The sequence below is a fragment of the Paramisgurnus dabryanus genome, chromosome 4 (assembly GCF_030506205.2).
Source record: "Paramisgurnus dabryanus chromosome 4, PD_genome_1.1, whole genome shotgun sequence".
NCBI lineage: Eukaryota > Metazoa > Chordata > Actinopteri > Cypriniformes > Cobitidae > Paramisgurnus > Paramisgurnus dabryanus.
In genome coordinates, this window is record NC_133340.1 from 22,233,601 (window position 1) to 22,257,290 (window position 23,690).

General features: G+C 36.0%; 1 protein-coding gene across 1 annotated transcript; it reads left to right on the forward strand.

Annotated features, from left to right (window-relative positions):
* Nucleotides 1-38: 38 nt before the first annotated feature.
* LOC135786256 (uncharacterized) lies at nt 39-23,629 on the forward strand. Its single transcript, XM_073814589.1, has 18 exons — nt 39-99; nt 247-411; nt 655-702; nt 1,318-3,115; nt 3,491-3,664; nt 5,604-5,777; nt 10,099-10,272; nt 10,516-10,689; nt 14,610-14,645; nt 15,569-15,624; nt 15,727-15,873; nt 16,200-16,247; nt 17,507-19,310; nt 19,628-19,798; nt 20,515-20,688; nt 21,901-22,077; nt 22,293-22,466; nt 22,560-23,629. Exons 1-18 carry the CDS (start codon nt 72-74, stop codon nt 22,636-22,638), a joined length of 5,601 nt encoding a protein of 1,866 aa, XP_073670690.1. The 5' UTR covers nt 39-71; the 3' UTR covers nt 22,639-23,629.
* Nucleotides 23,630-23,690: the final 61 nt, after the last annotated feature.

Genomic DNA, 23,690 nt, shown 5'->3' on the forward strand with positions numbered 1-23,690 from the left:
GTCATATCTACAAGAACCATTAACTATTAAAAATCGGATTATTTTACCCAGCAGTGGGTGAATGAAGGACGATGGCATCGACTCAGCTTCAGGAAACAGGTGAGTTTTAAAAATAACAATCTGAGGAGATTTAAGTGGACATATTTACAACGGTTAGAAAACAAGCACAAAGAAAGTAATAATGAAAAAATCTCAGGTAAATACATCTCTTCGAAATTTAATTTAGTTTTTCTGTCTTTGTTTCAGTTAAAGATGCTCCAGATCACATCGACAGCAGCTCTTCTCCTCACACAGGAGTCAATGTTGAGATGAAAGCTGACAGAAGTGCAACTGTACTTGCTCCTGTACTTTCTGGAAACATGATATCGGGTGTAATAAATATCAGCTATAACTCAAACCCTTCAAGTAAAGGTACATGTGGAAAAAGTGATTACCTTAAGATGAGTCAACAGATCTGTATTCTTGAAAGAAAGAGAATTTGAACTTTTTATCTGCTAAAAGTTTTTTTTACAATTTAGGATTGACACAAAAACTGTATGATAGGATTTAAAGCTACAAACTGTAAACCTAATGGGCTATATATCCCATATTTCCATTATTGTATCTTACATATTCTTTATAATTCTGTGCTCTTTCATATTGTATGTTTTACAGAGCGACAAGAGTCCCTAGAGACGGATGGAAAACACACAGTAAAACAAGGTACACCAGAATTCATTATTCGCTCTCGCAAATAATTTTAACATGCAGAATTATACTACTATACATACTATACAGTACTTTAGCATAATAAGGATGATAGTTATTAAGGCAATTTGAGAATTATTTGTGCTTTTTGTTTAAAGGGGACATATTATGAAAATCTGACTTTTTCCATGTTTAAGTGCTATAATTGTGTCTCCAGTGCTTCTATCAACCTAGAAAATTTTAAAAAGATCAACCCAATAACTTAGTTTTGGTAAACCATTTTCTGCAAGCATGTGAAAAATAGGTCATTGTAATTTGGCCCTTATTGTGATGTCAGAATAAGGTAATACCGCCCCCTTTATCTGCACTATCCAACCACAGCACAACCATTTAGTATGGAGAGAAAGAGAGAGATAAAATATTTCACAGCACAATTGAGTTTCAATTGCAACAAACCACCATCATTGTGATCAGTGGTTGCACTTCAGCCGCTCATTTGCATTTTAAATGACACACCCAAAACGGCACACTTTTGCTCAGACCTATTTTAGACTTAGTTTACATCTTAAAAAAAATCTCATAATATGTCCCCTTTAATTACCTCATCTGTGTATTCATTTTCTATCACAGTGGACATAATGCATTTTTTGAAAAGCCACAAAGCCAACATGAAAGACAAGGCACAGCGTATATTTGATGTCAAAAAGGAAGAAGAAACATATCTGAAGGATGTTTACACAGAGCTCTTTATCACAGAAGGTGATATTAAAGCAGTAAATGAAGAACATGAGATTTTACAGATTGATGAAGCTTTCAAGAGTAAAAAACAACAGGACAGACCAATCCACTGCAATGATATATTCAGTTCACTAAGACAAAGAACGACAAATAAAAAGATTGTATTGACCAAAGGCATCGCTGGCATTGGAAAAACTGTCTCTGTACACAAGTTCATCCTGGACTGGGCTGAAGGAAAAGCCAATCAGGATATAGACGCCATGTTCCTGGTTCCATTCCGGGCGATTAATTTGATTAAAGATGAAAAGATCAATCTCCAACAGCTTCTAAGTAAATTTTATCCTGATCTGAAAGATACGAGTAAAACGAATCTATATAAAAAGTGTAATCTTGCATTTATCTTTGATGGACTTGATGAGAGTCGATTGCCTTTAAATTTTAAAAGCACAATACTGGATGATGTTAAAGAAAGATCATCTGTAGATGAATTGTTCACAAATCTGGTGAAAGGTCATCTGCTTCCTTCAGCTCTTGTCTGGGTGACCTCCCGACCAGCAGCAGCCAATCAAATCCCTTCAGAGTTTGTAGGTTTGTTCACAGAGGTGCGAGGATTCACTGATCAACAGAAGGAAGAGTACTTCAGAAAGAGAATATCAGATGAGTCTCAGGCCTCCAGAATTATCTCACACATCAAAACATCTCGTAGTCTTTACATCATGTGCCACATTCCTGTCTTCTGTTGGATTACAGCTATTGTTCTTCTTGAAACTCTCACCGAAAACAAGACTGAGGAGATTCCCACAACACTCACTGAAATGTACATTCACTTCCTTATAATACAGATGACCATGAAGAACAGGAAACATGACAAAGACCTTGAAAGAAACTATGTAAAGTTGTTGAATTCAAATAAAACAAAGATTTTAAAATTGGCCAAGTTAGCTTTTGAACAGCTAAAGAAGGGAAACACAATGTTTTATGAGAAAGAGCTAAAAAAGTGTGATATTAATGTGAGTGAAGACACACCTGAGTCCACAGGAATGCTCACTGAGATCTTTAAGAAAGAAGCTGGACTTCATGAGATGAAGGTCTTCTGCTTTGTACATCTGAGTGTTCAAGAGTTCCTCGCTGCACTACATGTGTTCATGAGCTACCTGAACAAGAACCTGGAGGAGCTTCAGTTTTTCTACAATAATTTATTCTTTTTTAGAAAGATCCTCAAGAAAGTTACTTTGCATTCCATACTGAAAAAATCTGTTGATAAAGCAATAAATAGTGAAAGAGGTCATTTTGACCTTTTCTTGAGGTTTTTGTTGGGCATTTCGTTGGAATCCAATCAGAAACTGCTGAATGGTCTGTTTAATGTCACTGTGAACAGCACAGAGAGCATCACAAAAGTTAAAGAGCACATTAAACAATTACAAAACAACAACATCCCAGCTGAAACTTCGGTTAATCTATATTACTGCCTACTTGAGCTAAAAGACAAATCATTACATGAGGAAATACAGCGATACTTGAGTTTAGATAATTCAGGAAGAGAACTCTCAGCTTCAATGTGTTCAGTGTTGACCTACATACTGCTGATGTCAGAAGAGGTGATGGATAAGTTTGACATGAAGATGTACAACACATCACCTGCAAACTACATGAGACTGATCCCAGCTGTGAGATGCTGCAGAAAAGCTGAGTGAGTAGTTTAGTTAACAGCTATTTTTCATTTTATTTCCCACATAGTAGAATTTTAGTAACTGATGCTTAATATATACCAACCAGTGGTGTACTGCAAAATGGGTTGGCCCTCCCTCAAGAGTGAAGGTGAGCCCCCTTATTTCAATATCAAATCAGTGGAATTCATGCACATTTTCCTTAAAGATAGTATACCACTGCTGTACCACTTAACCCCTTAGTCGCTTTCTCCCTGAACCTGCGCCCTTTGGGTTATAAACCCAACTATACATTAGGTCATGACTCATGACTGATTATTACCTGAAATGCAACCTAGGCAAAGAAAATGAATTTTATTTACACTGACACAAACACTTTGCTTCTGTTTTCTGTTCAGATTGACAGACTGTACTCTCTCTGTGGAGTGCTGTGAAAGTTTATCATCAGCTCTACAATCATCAAACTCTCCTCTGATAGAGCTGGACCTCAGTTACAATAACCTGCAGGATTCAGGAGTGAAGTTGATCTCTGATGGGCTAAAGAGTCCACAATGTAAACTGGAGATACTGAGGTATTTAACTGATCTATGCATGAAAATTAAATATACATCTTCAGCTTCACCAAATGGCAATGTAGCAGTATCTGCCCAGATAGCATGCAAACCATTGAAACAATTGTAACAGATTGAACCAGTAAGTTGGAGTTGATTGAGTTTTACATGAGACTGAGTGCATTTGCATTGTGATCTGTGTGCAATACATTTTCCCCTCGGGGCTCGCCGTAGATGGCGGGTGGGCATGCGCACTGGAGGACGGTGTGTGTGTACAATGTGAGTTCCGGGTTGAGCACCACGTTGGATGGGGTGCAATAATAATAATAAAAGTCAAAGAGTTAATGATCAGACGACAAGCCTCCATTTCTTATTTTCTTATATTTCAGTTTAGGCGACCCCGAAGTTAAACGCTCGGTTACACAATGTTAAAAACAGTTGATTTGTCAATGTTAACTGCATTGAATCAATATCAGGTTTGCACCCTCCATTAATATTGAAAAAATATTGAGATTTCAACAAAGCACCATTATTGTGATCAGTGTTTGCTTTAGTTGGGTCCTTGACTCTTGTTATTCACTAAGTTAAATCTTTCTTTTCTTTTTTTTAAGTGTTTGTATGTGTTTATGTAAAAACACATGTGCAATGGAAAAGAAAGCTGTGTTTCAAAGTTAAGTTGAAACTGGTTGCTTTTTGTGAAGTCAAGATTATATAAAATTAAGCTGTTTTACATGATTATGTTGATCCATTTTTGACATTTATAATTGTTTTGGTTTGTAAATACACTGTGAAAAGACAAAAATAAAAATTGCTGACACATTCAGACATCATAACTCATCCTACAAATCTCAACAATGGTGACAATCATCAAACAAATTCATATAAAACGATCAACTGCAATGCATGCTGGGAGTTATAAATTAGTTTAGTACTACAATAATACCCAGCATGCATTGCAGCATGAACCTTTCTTTTGTTGATTGTCACCATTGATGAGATTCATAGACCAATTCATGATGTCAGAGATAGATTCAGTAGTTAACTTTTTAAATGTGTTTTTGTAATCCTCAAAATAACAGACCTGACACTGTTTCCAACTAGTACTGTAAAATAAATTTTTTACATAACTTTAACAGTATTTCATTAATATCATTTAGGTATATCTACAAGAACTAAACTACTTGATATCATTAGATCTTTGCTTTCTTTGCAATAGCAGATGTATTTTAAAACACTGCTTCAGCAGCCAAAGAAAACTTACCATTAAAACACAAGAGTAAAGGGCCCAACTAAAGCAAACACGAATCACGATAATGGTGATTTGTTGACATTTCAATATTTTTTCAATATTAATGGAGGGTGCAAACCTGATGTTGATTCAATGGTATTAACATTGACAAATCAACGATTTTAACATTGTTTCAATGGTTGCATGCTATCTGGGTGACCTAATTAGTATAATGTAGTAAAACTACAAATAACATTTATTTAGTGATTTAGACCACAAAGAGTAATAATAAGAGATTGAAAGCAAGGCTATGGCAGAGTACAAACACAAAGACAGACAGGAACAAGTTTTAATTGTTTTAGCTTATTTTACAACTTGTTTTGTCTTATTTGAATTAGTCAGCCCCTAGTGGGCAATCCTTGAGGTTTACTCACATTATGTGTACCCAGGTACTTTTTTGCTGGTGTGATCGCTAGGGTTCTGCCGATATACGATAGTATCGTGTATCGACGATCATCAAGCATAGGGCCGATAGTGGTATTTCATGACAATAGTTATTGTTATTATCATCATAGTTTCACATTACATGCGCATTGTGTGCTTTTCCTCGCATGAGAGGGTTTGTGGGCTTCACTTTGCAAAAGATAGTTTGTGACATGCACGGATTCATGGAGTTAGACTAATAAAGTAATTTCCAGATGTCCAGCCTGATTCTCATTTGTGTGTTTTTAGATTATGTGACTGCAGGGTGACAGAAGTAGGCTTTTCTTATCTGGCTTCAGCTCTGAGGTCAAACCCCTCTCACATAAGGGATCTGGATCTGAGCTTCAGTCACCCAGATGTCTCAGGAGTAAAGCTGCTTTCTGCACTACTGGAAGATCCATGGTGTAGACTGGAAAAACTCAAGTATGTTGTGTAGTAAGAGTCCTGCGTGTATAATACAGACAAAATATTTCTTTGTATTGAAATTGAAATTCACAAAACGACATATATTCATAACTACACATTGCAACAAAAGACAAATTTGTTGTCTTATTTCAGTACAAAAATCTAAAAGTTATTAACTTGTTTGACTCTGTGGACCCTGTACCGGGTCCAGAATTATCTTATTTTGACTTAATATAAAATATTCCTTTAATTTTTTATGGTCTGTCATGGACCCAGTACCACATATGAGATACTGTTCGAAAGCTTATGGCGCTTTTCCATTGCATAGTACCCCACGGTTTAGTTTAGTTTGGGTCGGGTCAGCTCACCTCACTTTGGCATGGTTAGCTTTTCCAATGAGTTCAGTATCACTTCGGAGTGGGAGGGATTATAGGCGTGTCGTTATATTTACGCTGCCTACTGCTGTGACATCATACACGTGAGAGTGTTGTTGTACATTCCCATACATTCATTTATTTCTCAGTCTGCCACAAAATTGAAATTGGCCACCAAAAATAGATGTTTGCACATCGCGTTTATCACTAACGTTACTTCAGTCTCACATGACAGTTTCTGTTCAAACACCCGACCCGTGGCGTCAGTCGACGGCGCTCCGCTGAGCCTCATTCAAGTTGCATTTAAGCATATATAATGCGGACGTGCACGTCGCGAATGTGCCGCCACAAACTGCAAGTCTGGAAAAAACTGTGAGGGTGTCCCGGATTCTCAACCTGCGGATGTTTTTCATCGCTAAAAGGGTGTTTGGAAACTTATAGAAGAACACAGATAACAACATGTTTGCTTGAGACAGCGCAAGCTAGCAGTAAGCTAAAGCTAATATTTACATTATAGCGATAACGTGACGATTCTCTCAGACCAATTAGTGATCTACAGTGTTTTCGCGTCACGTTTGGTATCAGCTCGGGTCACTTGGAACCCCAACCGAGGTGGTACGAAAAAAAGTATTGGTTAGTACGTACTGCACCCAATGGAAAAGCTCCCAAAAGTAAGCTGACCCGACCCAAACTAAACTAAACCGTGGGGTACTATGCAATGGAAAAGTGCCATTAGACTCTCTACTTTCTGATATGCATCACTTTGAGATATGTTTTACTGTAAGAAAGTTATTTACACTTAATTTACACTATCACCCCCCCCCCGACAATTTATTATATGATTTAATATTCACATATTTCATATTTTTCAAGTATGACAAACATGGGCAAGTCTTATATCAAATGAAAGCTCTCACTCTCAGGAATAAGGCTAGATCGTTATTTTTGTTCTATTATTATCACATATCCAACAATCCTCGAATGAATAATGAGGTAAAAAATGGTCTTTTGTAAACATATGGGAAATTTGAGTGTGAACTGCCTCAGATAGCACAGATAGCCACAAACGATAAACCATCTTTTATCTTAGGTCCTACTCTAAACAATGAGTCCATTCACAGCATTTTCTTTGGTTGTGTGCATATATAATCCCTTGCTATTTATTATATGTGCCAAACAAAAAATTTATATTTATATGAAAAATGTATTTTCGCACCCTTCAGTAAAATAACAATAACTTTTGAATGCGACATGCTAAAGAGTTCATTCTTTTTTGGGTGTTTACTGTCTGCTGCTGGTAACAACCAGAACTGTCTGCAGTCTGCTAGAGCACCCAGAACCAGAGTTATACACTATCAAAGACAGTATTTACAACATAAAAAAGAAAATTTGGTGTTTTATCATATGAAAAACAACATAAATAACAATATTTGTCACAAACAGCAGCTTTTTATGTAACTTCAAAGGGTTTTCTGCAAAATGATATAAAGATATTGCATTTATTCCACTGTATGTGGTTTTGGGAGCCCTTCAAATGTTTTTAGGCAGAAATTGTATACAAAAAGGGTATTATTCCTCCCATCAGTTGGAGTAAAATAACTTTTGCATTTATTATGATAGAGAAAAAATTCCTTTTTCCTCTGTAAGCTGGCATCAAACAAAACTGTCTGCAGGTTTCGTTACCACTCAGGGCCAGAGCTATACACTTTTAAATACAGACTTTAGAAAAAAAACATCAAAAAGCGCCTATTTATTTTTTGTGTTTATTAGAGGACTGACAACACATACAACCATGTTGAGCACTTTTAACAGTGTTTTATGTAATTTCAAAGGGTTTCCTGTAAAATGATACCAAACTTTTGTATGTGCATCTCTGCTTGTGGGTATGAGAAGCTTTTGAAATTGGGTAGGCCAAATCCAGGCGGAAATCCCCAAAAAAACCTCAGAGTGTAAGAGGTTCAATTAAGATGCATTTTCTTGATGCGCAAAATGACCTTAGTAATGCATAGTAATACATACATATTTTATGCATGTGTCAGAGACAAAGAGATTTTGTAGAATGTGACATTTTTTATGTTAAAGTGCCAGTCAGGTCCAATTTCTAAGCTTCCTAATATTGTTAAAGAGTCCCCAACAACATTCAAAGATTAAGTCTGCCTTAACCTCATCTTTCGGTAGCCTACTCTGCTCTGATTGGTCAACTGACACAGTCTCCGCAAAATTCAACAACAGTGCAACATGCATTGACCTAGTGCTAACATGACTTAACTGACAAGAAATTGAGAGTGTGAAATCTGACATCAATACACATCATTCATCATTAAGTTAACCGCGCCACAGCTAAACAGGAAACAAGAAGTGCAAATGATAAGACATTACAGTAAACTAGACATTCAAAAGACTTGGGGGGGGGATAAACACATAATCATACTTGCCGGTTATGGTAAATAGACGCATGTTTAGCAAATCCCACACTAAAAATTTCATTTTAACGACATCATTTAATCTTTTTGTAGTAAAAACAACACAAACTTGCCTTTACAGCTAAAAACACAGGGTCTTATCGACATGATGTTAACAGACTAACTAGGGGAAGTGTCTGTGGGCAGGTCAGGGTTTTCGTTTCTTATGGGCAAGACTGTAGGCGGAGATTATGCAAAGTGTTGCCTTCATAGTAGACAGACAACAGGCAGGAGATTAGAAAAATATTTTGACTCGAAAACCCGATTAAGAGTCGACTACTTTATAAGCCAATAACTTTATTCATTGTGCACTTTTTGGTTTAACTACTTTGCACATTGTTTACATTGACGAACAGCTACATGACACACCAATACATGTAATTTTCGAAATTGGATCTGTCTGGCACTTTAGGGGCAAATTGGACAAGCGCAGCACCAACATTTTTTAAATACACCTGTTGATGTCAGGGCAACCTACACTACAAAGTTTTAAAAGCGACAAAGTCATTGTCAAGAAGACTTCTTCATGACACATTTTTTGGCTATTGCTTTAAAAAACATTTCTTTTTGTAACCTTGCTGAAATAAAAAATTGACTTGGTTGCTCCATAATAGACCTCTCTCTGTCATTCCACTGACTCTAATGCCCCGTTCAGAACACCAGCGACTTTTTCCGAGTGTTTCGCCTGTCTCTTTCAGAGAGATCATTAGGAGGTGTTCCTAATTCTGGTTGCCATAAACAAATGAGTATTGTCCTCTCCAGTAACTAACGAGAGACGTAAATGAGACTGCTTTACTCTTATTAGTAGTCGTTCCCATAAGTCGCTCATCATATGCATGAAGTTAAACTTTTCTCAACATTGTTGCATCGCTGGACACACCCCATCCGATTGCCAGTGGTCACTGTCACTCGCCGATAGTCGCCAAGCTTCTATTAAAATGAATGACATCATGTTACTCTGCTGATCACATTAGATCTTAGTTTTCTTTGCAACAACAGATGTATTATAAAACACTGCTTCAACTGCCAATAATCTTAACATTAAAACACAAGAGTCAATGGCCCAACTAAAGCAAACACGGATCACCATAATTCTGGTTTGTGAAAAATTCTATATTTTTTCAATATTAATGGAGGGTGCAAACTTGATATTGATTCAATAGGATTAACATTGACAAATCAACGATTTTAATATTGTATCAATGGTTGCTTGCAATCTGGGACTGTTAGTCGCTGGTGGTCTGAATGAGGAAATAGGGTAAAACTAGCCACCTGGGAATATACAGCCAATGGCGCGCTTCCTGTGATTTTATCATTGAAATTATCTGCAGCGTGTACATAGCCTATTTTATAAGCTTACAAGTCACATGTCATTCATGTTCAGTGCGTTGTGCTTTAATTTACATTACACAACGCTCTGGCATCTCAACAAATGTGAACCAATAATAAAAGTGAATGCTGTCCATCACTGACAAAGACGCTCTTCTTTTGTTCTCTGTTTAGATTGACAGGCTGTGATCTCACTACTGAGTGCTGTGCAATTTTATCATCAGCTCTACAATCATCAAACTCTCATCTGAAATTGCTGGACCTGAGTTTAAATCACTTACAGGATTTAGGAGTGAAGCTGATCTCTGATGGACTGAGAAGCCCACAATGTATACTGGAGAAATTGAGGTATTGAATTGATCTATGCATCCCAAAAATATAATGTACATCTCTAACAGCACCGAAGTTGAGGTCATTGTGTTTAGATAAAACCGCACAACTCAGTATGACAAGTGTTGACTTGACAATGTGAGAACACACACGAGCCAAATCTTTCTCTCACTCAGGGTACTGATGTTTTTATGTGTTTGGGTGTTGATGGCTTTTTAATTCTCATTGTCTCAAATTTGCTCTGTATTTATGTTTGTACAGATTATATGGCTGTAAATTAACCGAGCATGGCTTTTCTTATCTGGCATCAGCTCTAAAGTCAAACCCCTCACACCTAAGAGAGTTGGATTTGAGCCATAATCTCTCAGGAGTGTCAGGATTGAAGCTGCTTTTTGATCTTGTGAAAGATCCAAACTACAGACTGGAGAATCTTGAGTAGGATCGGTTGGAAAATGTACATTTAGACATGCGTCTTCTGCTTCTGTTGTTTTGTCCTGTTATAAATATTGTCTTCTGCCTTGTGTACAGAGACCTGTGATCTCACACTGGATTCAAGCGCAGCACATAATGAGAAGCTATAAGAGATTGAATGTGTGTGTTCAGGTTTTGTGTAGAGAGACGCTATCTCAACACTGTTACTGGGAAACTGAATGAAGTGGATTGAAGAATCTGCAAAAAGATGGAGTATTGACTTCAAGTCCTAGAGTCTGAGCTGCTCTGACTTGGTTTGGTTTCTGGCACAGTTATATGCTTTCCCCACATATTCCTTTCAAAGAGGAAATACACTGAGTAAGACGATAAAGACTTATTACTTCAAATTACTTCACATTTACACCTATTTATTAAAGGTATAGCAGAAGATTTTCTTTTTCCGGGTGGCTCATCAAGATTATTGGTCATCCCAGTTGTCAATCATTCAGATGATATGTTGACGTAAGGTCAACATGAAGGTACCCCAGATAGCATGCAACCATTGAAACAATGTTAAAAACCGTTGATTTGTCAATGTTAATACCATTGAATCAATATCACGTTTGCACCCTCTATTAATATTGAAAAAATATTGAAATTTCAACAAATCACCATTATCGTGATCAGTATTTGCTTTAGTTGGGCCCTTTACTCTTGTGTTTTAATGGTAAGTTTTCTTTGGCTGCTATTGCAAAGAAAACAAAGATCTAATGTTATCAAGTAGTTTAATTCTTGTAGATATACCCAAATAATATGAATGAAATACTGTTAAAGTTATGCAAAAAAAAAATGATTTTACAGTACTAGTTGGAAACTGTGTCAGGACTGTTATTTTGAGGATTACAAAAACACCGTTAAAAAGTTAAACTACTGAATCTATCTCTGATATCATGAATCGGTCTATGAATCTCATCAATGGTGACGATCAACAAAAGAAAGCTTCATGCTGCAATGCATGCTGGGTATCATTGTAGTACTAAACTGATTTATAACTCCCAGCATGAATTGCAGTTGATTGTTTTATATGAATTTGTTTGATGATTGTCACCATTGTCGAGATTTGTAGGATGAGTAATGATGTCTGAATGTGTCAGCAATTTTTCTGTTTGTCTTGTCACAGTGTATTTACAAACCAAAACAATTATAAATGTCAAAAACGGATCAACATAATCATATAAAGCAGCTTAATTTTATATAATCTTGACTTCTTCACAAAAAGCAATCAATTTCAACTTAACTTTGAAACACATCTTTCTTTTCTAATGCAGATGTGTTTCTACATAAACACAAACAAACACTACTAAAAAGAAAAGAAAGATTTAACTTAGTGAATAACAAGAGTCAAGGACCCAACTAAAGCAAACACTGATCACAATAATGGTGATTTGTTGAAATCTCAATATTTTTTCAATATAAATGGAGGGTGCAAACCTGATATTGATTCAATGCAGTTAACATTGACAAATCAACTGTTTTTAACATTGTTTCAATGGTTTGCATGCTATCTGGGTACGTGCTCGTCCCTAGGTTCGCTTTCTGCACATGCGCACTTTGAGGTGTATATGTGTGGTGGGCTACGGCTTCAGCCATTCATTGAAGCTTGCATTCTCACCGTGTTTTTTCAAAGTGTCTGAGGGTCGCAAGAGAAAAAGTGTCTACAAATTGCATGACAAGAAGAGAAAGGCCTCTGAAGAAAGAAACAAGACCAGAGTGTTTTTGGAAGAATATTTCACATGCTGGCGTTGTGAAATTTTGTCAGTTATTTGAACAAACCATAATTACATATTAAACTACTCCATATATTGAGTATTCCCAGCTTACAGACAAAAGTTCTAAGAACGTTCCCTGAAAGTTCCCAACATTCCGCCAATGTAAAAAGTGTCCAGTTTTCTTGACGTTCTATGAACGTTTTTGTGTTGTGTGAACGCTGGAGGAATGTTACATTTTACCATTTTCAAATGTTATGACAATGTTATGTTTTAATGTTCACACAATGTTTAAAACAACAACTGTTTATTATATTGACTTGTTTGATTGTTATGTAAATAATAAAGAAACATTGCATTTTATTATTTTATAAAACATTATTTCTGAATGTTCAGTAAGTATATTGCTGTCGAAAACACAATCCACTTATTAGGTTTAGATGTTGATGTTTTGTTTCATTTTAAGTCACCATTATTGTGATTAGTGTTTGTTTTAGTTGGATTCTTGACCCTTGACTTAATGTTTGCTATTTTTTCCCTGGTTGTGTTAACTTTGTGTTAATTCACCACATTTGTTATGAACATGTAAAGTTAATAGTGTAATTTTGTGGTGGTTGGTACATATTGGTAAAGATCATCACCTAATTAATTTACTAATCAAAAGTTTGTTTTCTTTCAATAATGTAAATGAGATCCAGCACTTTCACAACAGTTTGTCATTAAGGAGTTTTAGAAACCTTTGACAAAAAATATCCGCTGTATAATTGGGACGCCCAAACATCAAGAATCAGAGCATGCTGTAGTGCATGCTGGGAGTCCTGAATGAGATTGTTGATACCAAAGTTCTTCATTTAATTGTCACTATGAAACAAATGTTTTGTAGAGATTCACTGTGTTTGTATTAGCTATTATGGCAACCCCTAACTGCACAAATGATGTCGGTCTTCCTGGATTTCATAATAAACACTAAACAGCCAGTCAAAACGGCACACTTGTGTCCTTCGCAATAGACTACCATTAGCTATAGTGGCTCACCAGAAGTCATAAACAGGAAAGCTCTGTTCGACTGAAGCAGTGGACACAGGGATAATCACTGCCAAACGTGACAATGTGTACAGCTGCCGGATTTGTATGCCGCGGGAAATCAAGGATTTTAATAGGATTTTTTGCCTTCAAACTTAGTCATGGAATATAAACATACACATTCATGGAAGTACTGCCCCTTAAAGTACACTATCCAACCAGGTCACTGCCATTTAGTGCAGAGATCAGCTCATTTGCATTTAAAAGGACACACTCTAAATGGCACATTTTTTGCAAAAACCTACAAAGCGGCCATTTTAACATGTTATCATAAATTATCTATGGGGTATTTTGAGCTATAACGTCATTGGTACTCTGGGGACACCAATGATTTATTTGACACCTTAAAAAAGTCTTGTGAAATGTCCCCTTTAACACTGAAATTTAAACTCTTTAATTTTTGCTTTGTATATTTTAAAGACATGAAATATAAATATAACTGGCTTTTATTATATGAAAATGAACTTTGACATTGCACCTCTGTCTCGCCTATGGAGTGAAGATAAGAAGAAACTCAGTTAGTTTTAGTTGTTGATTTACTAACTTTGCTTATTGCTTTACTGCACACTCCCACAGTGTATATGAATATGGAGAGTTAGAGATCTTTAGTTCCTTTTTCAATAAGACAGGAAAAAGATTTGCGAAAGGTATCATCATTTAAGGTAAGTAAGCAAATGTTGACGTATGTTTGCTTCACATTGACTGTAGACTTCAGAGTTTTACAGAATATTGAGACTTAAGACCAAATCTTCACATAATTACCTGCTTTGAAAAAAATGTACAAACAGCGGTTTTTAAAGCACAAATGCAAACAGATGTTTTTTAATCAAGCAGCTCAAAAATGCATTTTAGTCTGGGACTAGGATAAGCCCTGTTTAGGAAACCACCCCTAAATGTAAAAAAATTAAACGGAATGAAAAACAAAATTACAGGAAACAACCACACACAGGGCAAAGAGCGACATTCAACTGATGAACACAGACATGATGTCTTAAAGTGGAGCTGATCTATTACAACAGCACAAAAAGTGTGAAAACTGTCTAACTGACTAAAAATATTTTAACTACCATTTAAAATCTGATTGCTCTTATCCAGCAGTGAGCGAATGAAGGAAGATGGCATCAACACAGGGTGAGTTTGAAAAGCACACATTTAAGACCACATCAACCCATTTTAGTTTGAATTGTTAGAAACACAAGAAATGACAAACACAAGAAATGATCATTTTAATTTAAAGATGATACATAAAAATCTGACTTTTCTAATAATCAGTTTTGGAGATATTTACAGTTTTTTTTTTTTTTTTTGAGTTGTTCCAGTATCGGAAATGCGTCCGATAAAAAATTCTGGCATCGGAATCGGCGAGTATTTGAACCCATGTACCGATCCGATACCATTTTCTTAATAAAACCTAGTAATTGCGCGTTTTAGCTAATGCTAAAGCTACCGCTTCAAAGCGAAACTAATTTCTTCTTTGCTGCTCTGAATGCAAACAGGAGTTACCACAGGCGTGACGCAACCACTGTTTACTAGAGCGGCGAAGAAATGAAAGCATGCAGCCGCATGTCCGCTGTAGTATTTCAGACTAATTAAACGTTGACATGATTTGCACAAGTTTTAATAACTTTAAAACGAGTAACTTATAGCATTTGAAGACCCTTCTTCAACCCGAAAAAACAAGTCTCGTATTTCACCACATTGTGGCTACACTTAGGAGCTTTATTTTACTTTTGTATTTAAAAAAATGAAATGCCCTTTGTAACAAAATTGTTTTTTGGACTTTTAAAGTTTTAAATAGATTATTTTGTTATATTATTCATATAATTTTTTATTCCTTATTTGTTGCATTGTTTTATACAGTTATATTCTAAAACTAAAATACCCTTTCCATTTACAGTGTTAACTTTGTGGCTCTTTTTCACATAGGAAAAATAAATATTACTGTCAAATGTCTCTTAGATAATAAAAATACTTAAGTTCACTGTATGTATTTGTTCATGTTTTATACAGGACTAAGTCTGAACACACCATAACAGTTATATCCATTCATACAGGGCTAGTAGTATGTACAGCTGTATATTATACAGATACACACCCAGGTATTGGATCGGTACTCTGTATCGGCCAATACCCCGAGCCCAGGTAACGGAATTGGTATCGGGAAGAGAACAATTGTATCACAACATTTTAAATCTCTCCTTCAATGTTTCAGTACCAGATGCTGAAGTTCAGATTGACAGAAGATTGACAGGAGTCAATGTTGAGATGAAAGCTGACAGAAGTGCAGCAGTAAATGCTCCTGTACTTACTGGAAACATCATATCAGGCCCAGTAAACATCTATGGCTCAAGCTCTGCAGGTAATGTGAAGATTTGCTTTTGTGGTTGCTAAATAAACAGTAAAGATGAGTCAATAGACATTTAGGGACAGTTCAGTGACTCTTGGTTTGTATTTCTGGAAGAGAGAGACTTTAAATGTTTATCTCTGTTTAAAGGAAATTTTATCAATTTAGGAGTAAGATAACATCTGTATGATGACATTAAAGCTAACAATTTAAAGCCACAAACCTTAACCAAATAGAATTTCTGCATCTTTCGTTACAATATATCCACATCTTCATTATTTAACATTTTCTCATTCATTAGGTCTCTTTTTAATTCTGTTCTCTTCTGTTATTCTTCACAGGGCAACAAGAGTCCTCAGAGACAGCAGGAAAACATACAGTAAAACAAGGTGCACCAGACTTCAGCACTCTTGTTAATTATTTTAACATTTATTTAGATAAAAATATACTTTGCATTAAAAGACTACCCAGATAGCATGCAAACCATTGAAACAATGTTAAAAAGTTGATTTGTCAATGTTAACTTCATTGAATCAATATCAGGTTTGCACCCTCCATTAATATTGAAAAAAATATTGAGATTTCAACAAATCACCATTATTGTGATCAGTGTTTGCTTTAGTTGGGTCCTTGACTCTTGTTATTCACTAAGTTAAATCTTTCTTTTCTTTTTATTAGTGTTTGTTTGTGTTTATGTAGAAACACATGTGCATTGGAAAAGAAAGATGTGTTTCAAAGTTAAGTTGAAACTGATTGCTTTTTGTAAAGAAGTCAAGATTATATCAAATTAAGCTGCTTTACATGATTATGTTGATCCGTTTTTGACATTTATAATTGTTTTGGTTTGTAAATACACTGTGACAAGACAAACAGAAAAATAGCTGACACATTCAGACATCCTTACTCATCCTACAAATCTCGACAATGGTGACAATCATCAAACAAATTTAGATAAAACAATCAACTGCAATGCATGCTGGGAGTTATAAATCAGTTTAGTAGTACGATGATACCCAGCATGCATTGCAGCATGAAGCTTTCTTTTGTTAATCGTCACCATTGATGAGATTCATAGACCGATTCATGATGTCAGAGATAGATTCAGTAGTTTAACTTTTTAAATGTGTTTTTGTAATCCTCAAAATAACAGACATGACACAGTTTCCAACTAGTACTGTAAAATGATTTTTTTGCATAACTTTAACAATATTTCATTAATATAATTTAGGTATATCTACAAGAATTAAACTACTTGATAACATAAGATCTTTGTTTTCTTTGCAATAGCAGATGTATTTTAAAACACTGCTTTAGCAGCCAATGAAAACTTACCATTAAAACACAAGAGTAAAGGGCCCAACTAAAGCGAACACTGATCACGATAATGATGATTTGTTGAAATTTCAATATTTTTTCAATATTAATGGAGGGTGCAAACGTGATATTGATTCAATGGTATTAACGTTGACAAATCAACGATTTTTACCATTGTTTCAATGGTTGCATGCTATCTGGGTATGCATCATTTTTTTTTGCTGGGATTGATAAAAACATTTCTGCACTAGTTAATATTGACTATAAATTAGCTGATGAAAATTATGATGAAAATGAAGATTAAAACCTTTTTGTATCGCTTTTTTAACCACAGAGGACTTAAAGCATTTTTTGAAAAGTCACAAAGCCAACTTGAAAGACAAGGCTGAACGTATTTTTGATGTCAAAAAGGAAAAAGAAACATATCTGAAGGATGTTTACACAGAGCTCTTTATCACAGAAGGTGATATTAAAGGAGTCAATGAAGAACATGAGATTTTACAGATTGATGAAGCTTTCAAGAGTAAAAAACAACAGGAGAGACCAATCCACTGCAATGATATATTCAGTTCACTGAGACAAAGAACGACAAATAAAAAGATTGCATTGACCAAAGGCATCGCTGGCATCGGAAAAACTGTCTCTGTACACAAGTTCATCCTGGACTGGGCTGAAGGAAAAGCCAATCAGGATATAGACGCCATGTTCCTGCTTCCATTTCGAGAAATTAATTTGATTAAAGATGAAAAGATCAATCTCCAACAGCTTCTAAGTAAATTTTATCCTGCTCTGAAAGATACGAGTAAAACAAATCTATATAAGAAGTGTAATCTTGCATTTATTTTTGATGGACTTGATGAGAGTCGATTGCCTTTAAATTTTAAAAACAAAAAAATGAATGATGTTAAGGAAAGATCATCTGTAGATGAATTGATTACAAATCTGGTCAGAGGTCATCTGCTTCCCTCAGCTCTTGTCTGGGTGACCTCCCGACCAGCAGCAGCCAATCAAATCCCTTCAGAGTTTGTAGGTTTGTTCACAGAGGTGCGAGGATTCACTGATCAACAGAAGGAAGAGTACTTCAGAAAGAGAATATCAGATGAGTCTCAGGCCTCCAGAATTATCTCACACATCAAAACATCTCGTAGTCTTTACATCATGTGCCACATTCCTGTCTTCTGTTGGATTACAGCTATTGTTCTTCTGGAAACTCTCACTGAAAACAAGACTGAGGAGATTCCCACAACACTCACTGAAATGTACATTCACTTCCTTATAATACAGATGAACATGAAAAACAGGAAACATGATGAAGATGTTGAAAGAAACTATGCAAAGCTGTTGGATTCAAATAAAACAAACATTTTAAAATTGGCCAAGCTAGCTTTTGAACAACTAAAGAATGGAAACACAATGTTTTATGAGGAAGAGCTGAAAAAGTGTGATATTAATGTGAGTGAAGACACACCTGAGTCCACAGGAATGCTCACCGAGATCTTTAAGAAAGAAGCTGGACTTCATGAGATGAAGGTCTTTTGCTTTGTACATCTGAGTGTTCAAGAGTTCCTCGCTGCACTACATGTGTTCATGAGCTACCTGAACAAGAACCTGGAGGAGCTTCAGTTTTTCTTCAATCATGAAATTAACTTCTTCTTTAAAAAGCTTCTCAAAATAGTTTCTCTAAATGGCTTACTGAAGAATGCTGTTGATAAAGCAATAGAGAGTGAAACAGGGCATTTTGACCTTTTCTTGAGGTTTTTGTTAGGTATTTCATTGGAATCCAATCAGAAACTGCTGAATGGTTTGTTTAATGTCACTGTGAACAGCACAGAGAGCATCACAATAGTTAAAGAGCACATTAAACAATTACAAAACCACAACATCCCAGCTGAAGCTTCAGTCAATCTATATTACTGCCTACTTGAGCTAAAAGACAAATCATTACATGAGGAAATCCAGCGATACTTGAGTTTAGATAATTCAGGAAGAGAACTCTCAGCTTCAATGTGTTCAGTGTTGACCTACATACTGCTGATGTCAGATGAGGTGATGGATGAGTTCGACATGAAGATGTACAAAACATCACCTGCAAACTACATGAGACTGATCCCAGCTGTGAGATGCTGCAGAAAAGCTAAGTGAGTGATTTTTTATTAACACTTTAAAAAGTAATAGGGGGCCTGTGCCCAGGAAGAGCTTTATGTATAGCATAAAATCTTAAAGCACAGTATACAGTATGTCCAGACTAGTCTGACAACCGAGTGTACGGCCAGATGGTGCAACTGGCCCCTGATCTTTTATTACCCTAAAGGGATTTATTTGTGATTCCAACCGGCTATTTTCATATTTATATTAGTGACAAGTGTCAAATGAAGAACAAACAACTAAAGTTGTAAACCACATGCAGTAAATAAATGCTACTTACACTGACACAAACATTCTGTTTCTGGTTCAGATTGACAGACTGTAATCTCACTGTTGAGTGCTGTGAAAGTTTATCAAATGCTCTACATTCACCAAATCATCTTTTGGAGCTGAACCTGAGCTACAATAATCTGCAGGATTCAGGAGTGAAGCTGCTCTTTGATGGACTGAAGAGCCCAAATTGTAAACTGAAGTTACTGAGGTATTTAACTCTTTTCCCATCAACTAAGAGAAAACGCTTCCATGCCAATGACGAGTGTTTAGGGCACTCCATGACAACACCAACATTAGAAAGAAAGAATATGTCATGTTGTGTTTTACATCCTCTTGTATGTGCTCGTTGATGATGATGTAAGATTATGCAAGTGAATCGGGGTTTGATAGAATCAATTGAGAAACCAGACCAATGCTGCCGTAACAACAACTTGATCCCCGTGACCCCCCTTCCACACTGTTTTGGTTGTCTCTATATTAAATAATGTCAAATTCAATTAATTAGCTTCCATAAAAGGCCTGCTCAACTTCATGCGGAGCTGCGCAGAATGACCAGTATGTTGCATCGCAGTACCGTCAGAACGTTCTACTCTCATTATCTGTCTCGCGTTACTGTGATGTCACTCGCTGATTGGTCTGTAAAGCAGCAGTGCCGCTGAAGTAGAACAAACCTGTTTACCTAATTACCACACTAACAAGCTGATGAGTTGAATAGAGAGAGACGTCTAAAACATTTTGGGAGAGGGTTGCGAGGACTGGAGTTGAAAACGTTGCCTAGATAGATGGTCAGTCCACAGCAAGGTGTTCTGCATTACAGATTTGTTTGAAAAGTGATTGGCCAGTGCTTAGTAAACACTCATCAGACTGATACGATAATCTCTAGATGTTGCAGGTAAACTTTACTGTTTATGTGTGTGTTTGTAGATTATGTTACTGTAAGTTGACACAGGAAGGCGTTTCTAATTTGGCTTCAGCTCTGAGGTCAAACCCATCACACATAAGAGAACTGGATCTGAGCAACAATAACCCAGGAGTCTCAGGAATGAAGCTGCTCTCTGATCTACTGGAAGATCCAAACTGTAGACTGGAGACACTCAGGTACACGTTTATATTTTTTAATGGATGTTGTGTTTCTCCAACTGTAGATCGAAGCTTCTTTGCATGTTTTAACATACAAAGTTATAGCAGCCATGCAGGAAAAAATAAGCAAGATAAAAGTCAAAAGTCCAACTCTTAACCAAACACTGTTCACCATAATGGTGACTTTAAAGGGGACATTTCACAAGAATTTTTAAAGATGTAAAATAAATCTTTGCTGTCCCCAGAGTACATATGTTAAGTTTGAGTTTAAAATACCATATAAATTATTTATTATAACATGTTAAAATTGCCACGTTGTAGGTGTGAGCAAAAATGTGTTGTTTTTGGGTGTCTTTTTAATGCTAACAAGTTGATGAAACGCAAATACTGATCACCGTGATGGGGGTTTGTTGAAATTGAAACTCAATTGTACTGTCAATTATTCTCTCTCTCTCTCTCTCTCTCTCTCTTAAAGTATAGAAATATACATATTTTCTATATTTTAAGTATAAAAGTACTTAAAATATAGAAAATATGTGTTTTGAACATTGTTAGAAAATGAAAACATGACATTGTCATAACATTTGAAAATGATAGAATGTAATAAACCTCTAACATTCACACAACCACAAAAAGTTTTTAAAACATTTAAAAACCAGGATACTTATGTTTTGGTGAATGTTTGGAATTTTTCTCTGTTAGCAGGGATTGTAGTGGTGTCCGAAATTATAGTAGACATTTTCATGTGTCTCATTCAATCCCATAATGCACCACAGTAATGAGTGTACAACCGATGTACCTTCAACCATAGACATTATATACGTATATGGCTCATGACGTGCTGAAATGTAATCCAGCATCACCGCTTTATTGGTTGGGTCTGCTTACTCTATGCTAGCACCAGAGTCAATCAGAGTCAACGGAGAGTGAGCAACTATGCCCGTATTTTGTGCAGTTTACGAAAATGCATACGTCATCATGCCTGGTTTATTTAACTGAGCATTACATTCGCAAGTCAAAAGCACATACATATTTTTCTTTCAATGTTTGTTGCAAGGACCTTTATTTTAATACTATATCCTAACTCTGTCTTGCTTAACATTTTATATAGTACTGCCGTAGACTGCCTCACATCGCACTTAAATGTACAAACTGGAACTGACATCTGTACATATGACAAATAAACTTGAAATTTAAAAACTTGACATGCTACCTTTATTCTTTTTTTAGATTGGAAAGCTGTGATCTTACTGCTGAGTGCTGTGAAAGTTTATCATCTGCACTACAATCATCAAACTCTCATCTGATAGATCTGAACCTGACTAACAATAAACTGATTCAGGATTCAGGAGTGAAGCTGATCTCTGATGGACTGAAGAGCCCAAACTGTAAACTGCAGACACTGAGGTATATAAAAAGTTCATTGCTTATTTATTTTGAGCTGCCGTCATAAACATACACATTGTAATTATTATACACAGAAAACCAATTTCAAAGGCAACCAAATAGTTTTTATCTCATTCAGGGCATCAATATATTGTGTCACGTTTTTGAGTGTTGACAACTTTGATTTCATTCATTCTCGTTTATCTTAAATTTACTGTTGATTTATGTGTTTGTAGATTATCTGGCTGTAAAGTGACAGAGCAAGGCTTTTGTTATCTGGCTTCAGCTCTGAGGTCAAACCCATCACACCTAATTAATCTGGATCTGAGCTTCAATAACCCAGGAGCCTCAGGAAACGAGCTGTTCTCTGAACTTGTGAAGGATCCAAACTGCAAACTCGAGAATCTTGAGTAAGTTGGGGAGTAAGACGACTGACTACATTGTGTGTTATGCAGATACAAATATGTGTGCAAAATGTGACGTGTTTATCTCTGTGTTTAAAGATTGGATTTTGTGAGATTGTTCACAAGCGTAGGTTTTCCACCAATCGGGAAACAAATTGGGAACATCATTTTTTCCTAACAACAACACGAAGCGAGCAACATAAACGCACTGGAGCATCGAGTTTCAGAGCAGAGATTCGGAGACAGCATTTCATTCCTTTAAAGAAAGTGTAAAAGGTGCTGTGAAAGTGACATGGAGAAACATCTGAGATAAGATTTCCAAATCCATAAAAATGATCAAGGGAAAGAGTGCAGATATGGCTGAAAAGGTAAACTAAATGCTACTCAACTTGCAATACTTTTTTGTTTGCCAATCTCAATGCCAATACATCTATCATTGAAATCAGCATCTGATGTGTTTGTAGCATGTTTTGTAAGGTGGTGCCAAACCCTGACAAAAGATATTTGTAAGCCAGCACCAAATGGCTGAATCCACAGGGAACCATTTTCTAATTCCTGTCAAAATAACATCTCAAAGAATTCACATCTACACCTGAGAAAACCACTCCATGGTGTGAGGTCATATCCTACCTCACTTCCTCCCCATCTCCCCTCTTCACATTCTCTCAGGACAAACTGTATATGGAATGCTACACTCTGCATATACAAAGTATCTGAATCTGGTCTTGTTTGGTGTCCTATGAAGTGTTTTAATGTAAGTGGTACATTGGGTTTATTAATATGACAACAGGATCCAATGTTAATCTGTAACAATAACAGAAAGCAAAGTTCACCTAATGTTAGGGGACACCTCCTACCTTAGACATATTAACCAATCCCCCAGTGTATGTATATAATGCAACACCCCTGGGTTTACAAGAACCAATCAGTATATCATTATCACAATGCTTTGTTCTCTGGATATTTAAGGAAAATGGTAAAAAATGATGCTGTCCTGGCACATGTATTTTTTTTTCTTTTTGAGGAATCTGTAACCAGATCTTCATCCTTATCAGGTATGCAATGGTTTTTCGTGTGATTGTTTCATATTTGAATCGGATTGTAAAGTGGCTTCTGAATGATGTTTTTCCTACTTGGTTAATAAATTGTTACGTTGGTATTCATTCTAATTTGCTCTGTATTATTGACTCTTCTAAGTTACTATAAAGTATTACGATATCCTTTGTCACC

Excerpts from the sequence above, each read along its gene's own strand:
- LOC135786256 (XM_073814589.1), top strand. The coding sequence starts at position 72 with ATGGCATCGACTCAGCTTCAGGAAACAG. Across the intron at positions 15,625-15,726 it reads CACACCCAGGTATTGGATCG|TACCAGATGCTGAAGTTCAG; the intron begins GTACTCTGTATC and ends TCAATGTTTCAG. Across the intron at positions 16,248-17,506 it reads AAAACATACAGTAAAACAAG|AGGACTTAAAGCATTTTTTG; the intron begins GTGCACCAGACT and ends TTTTAACCACAG.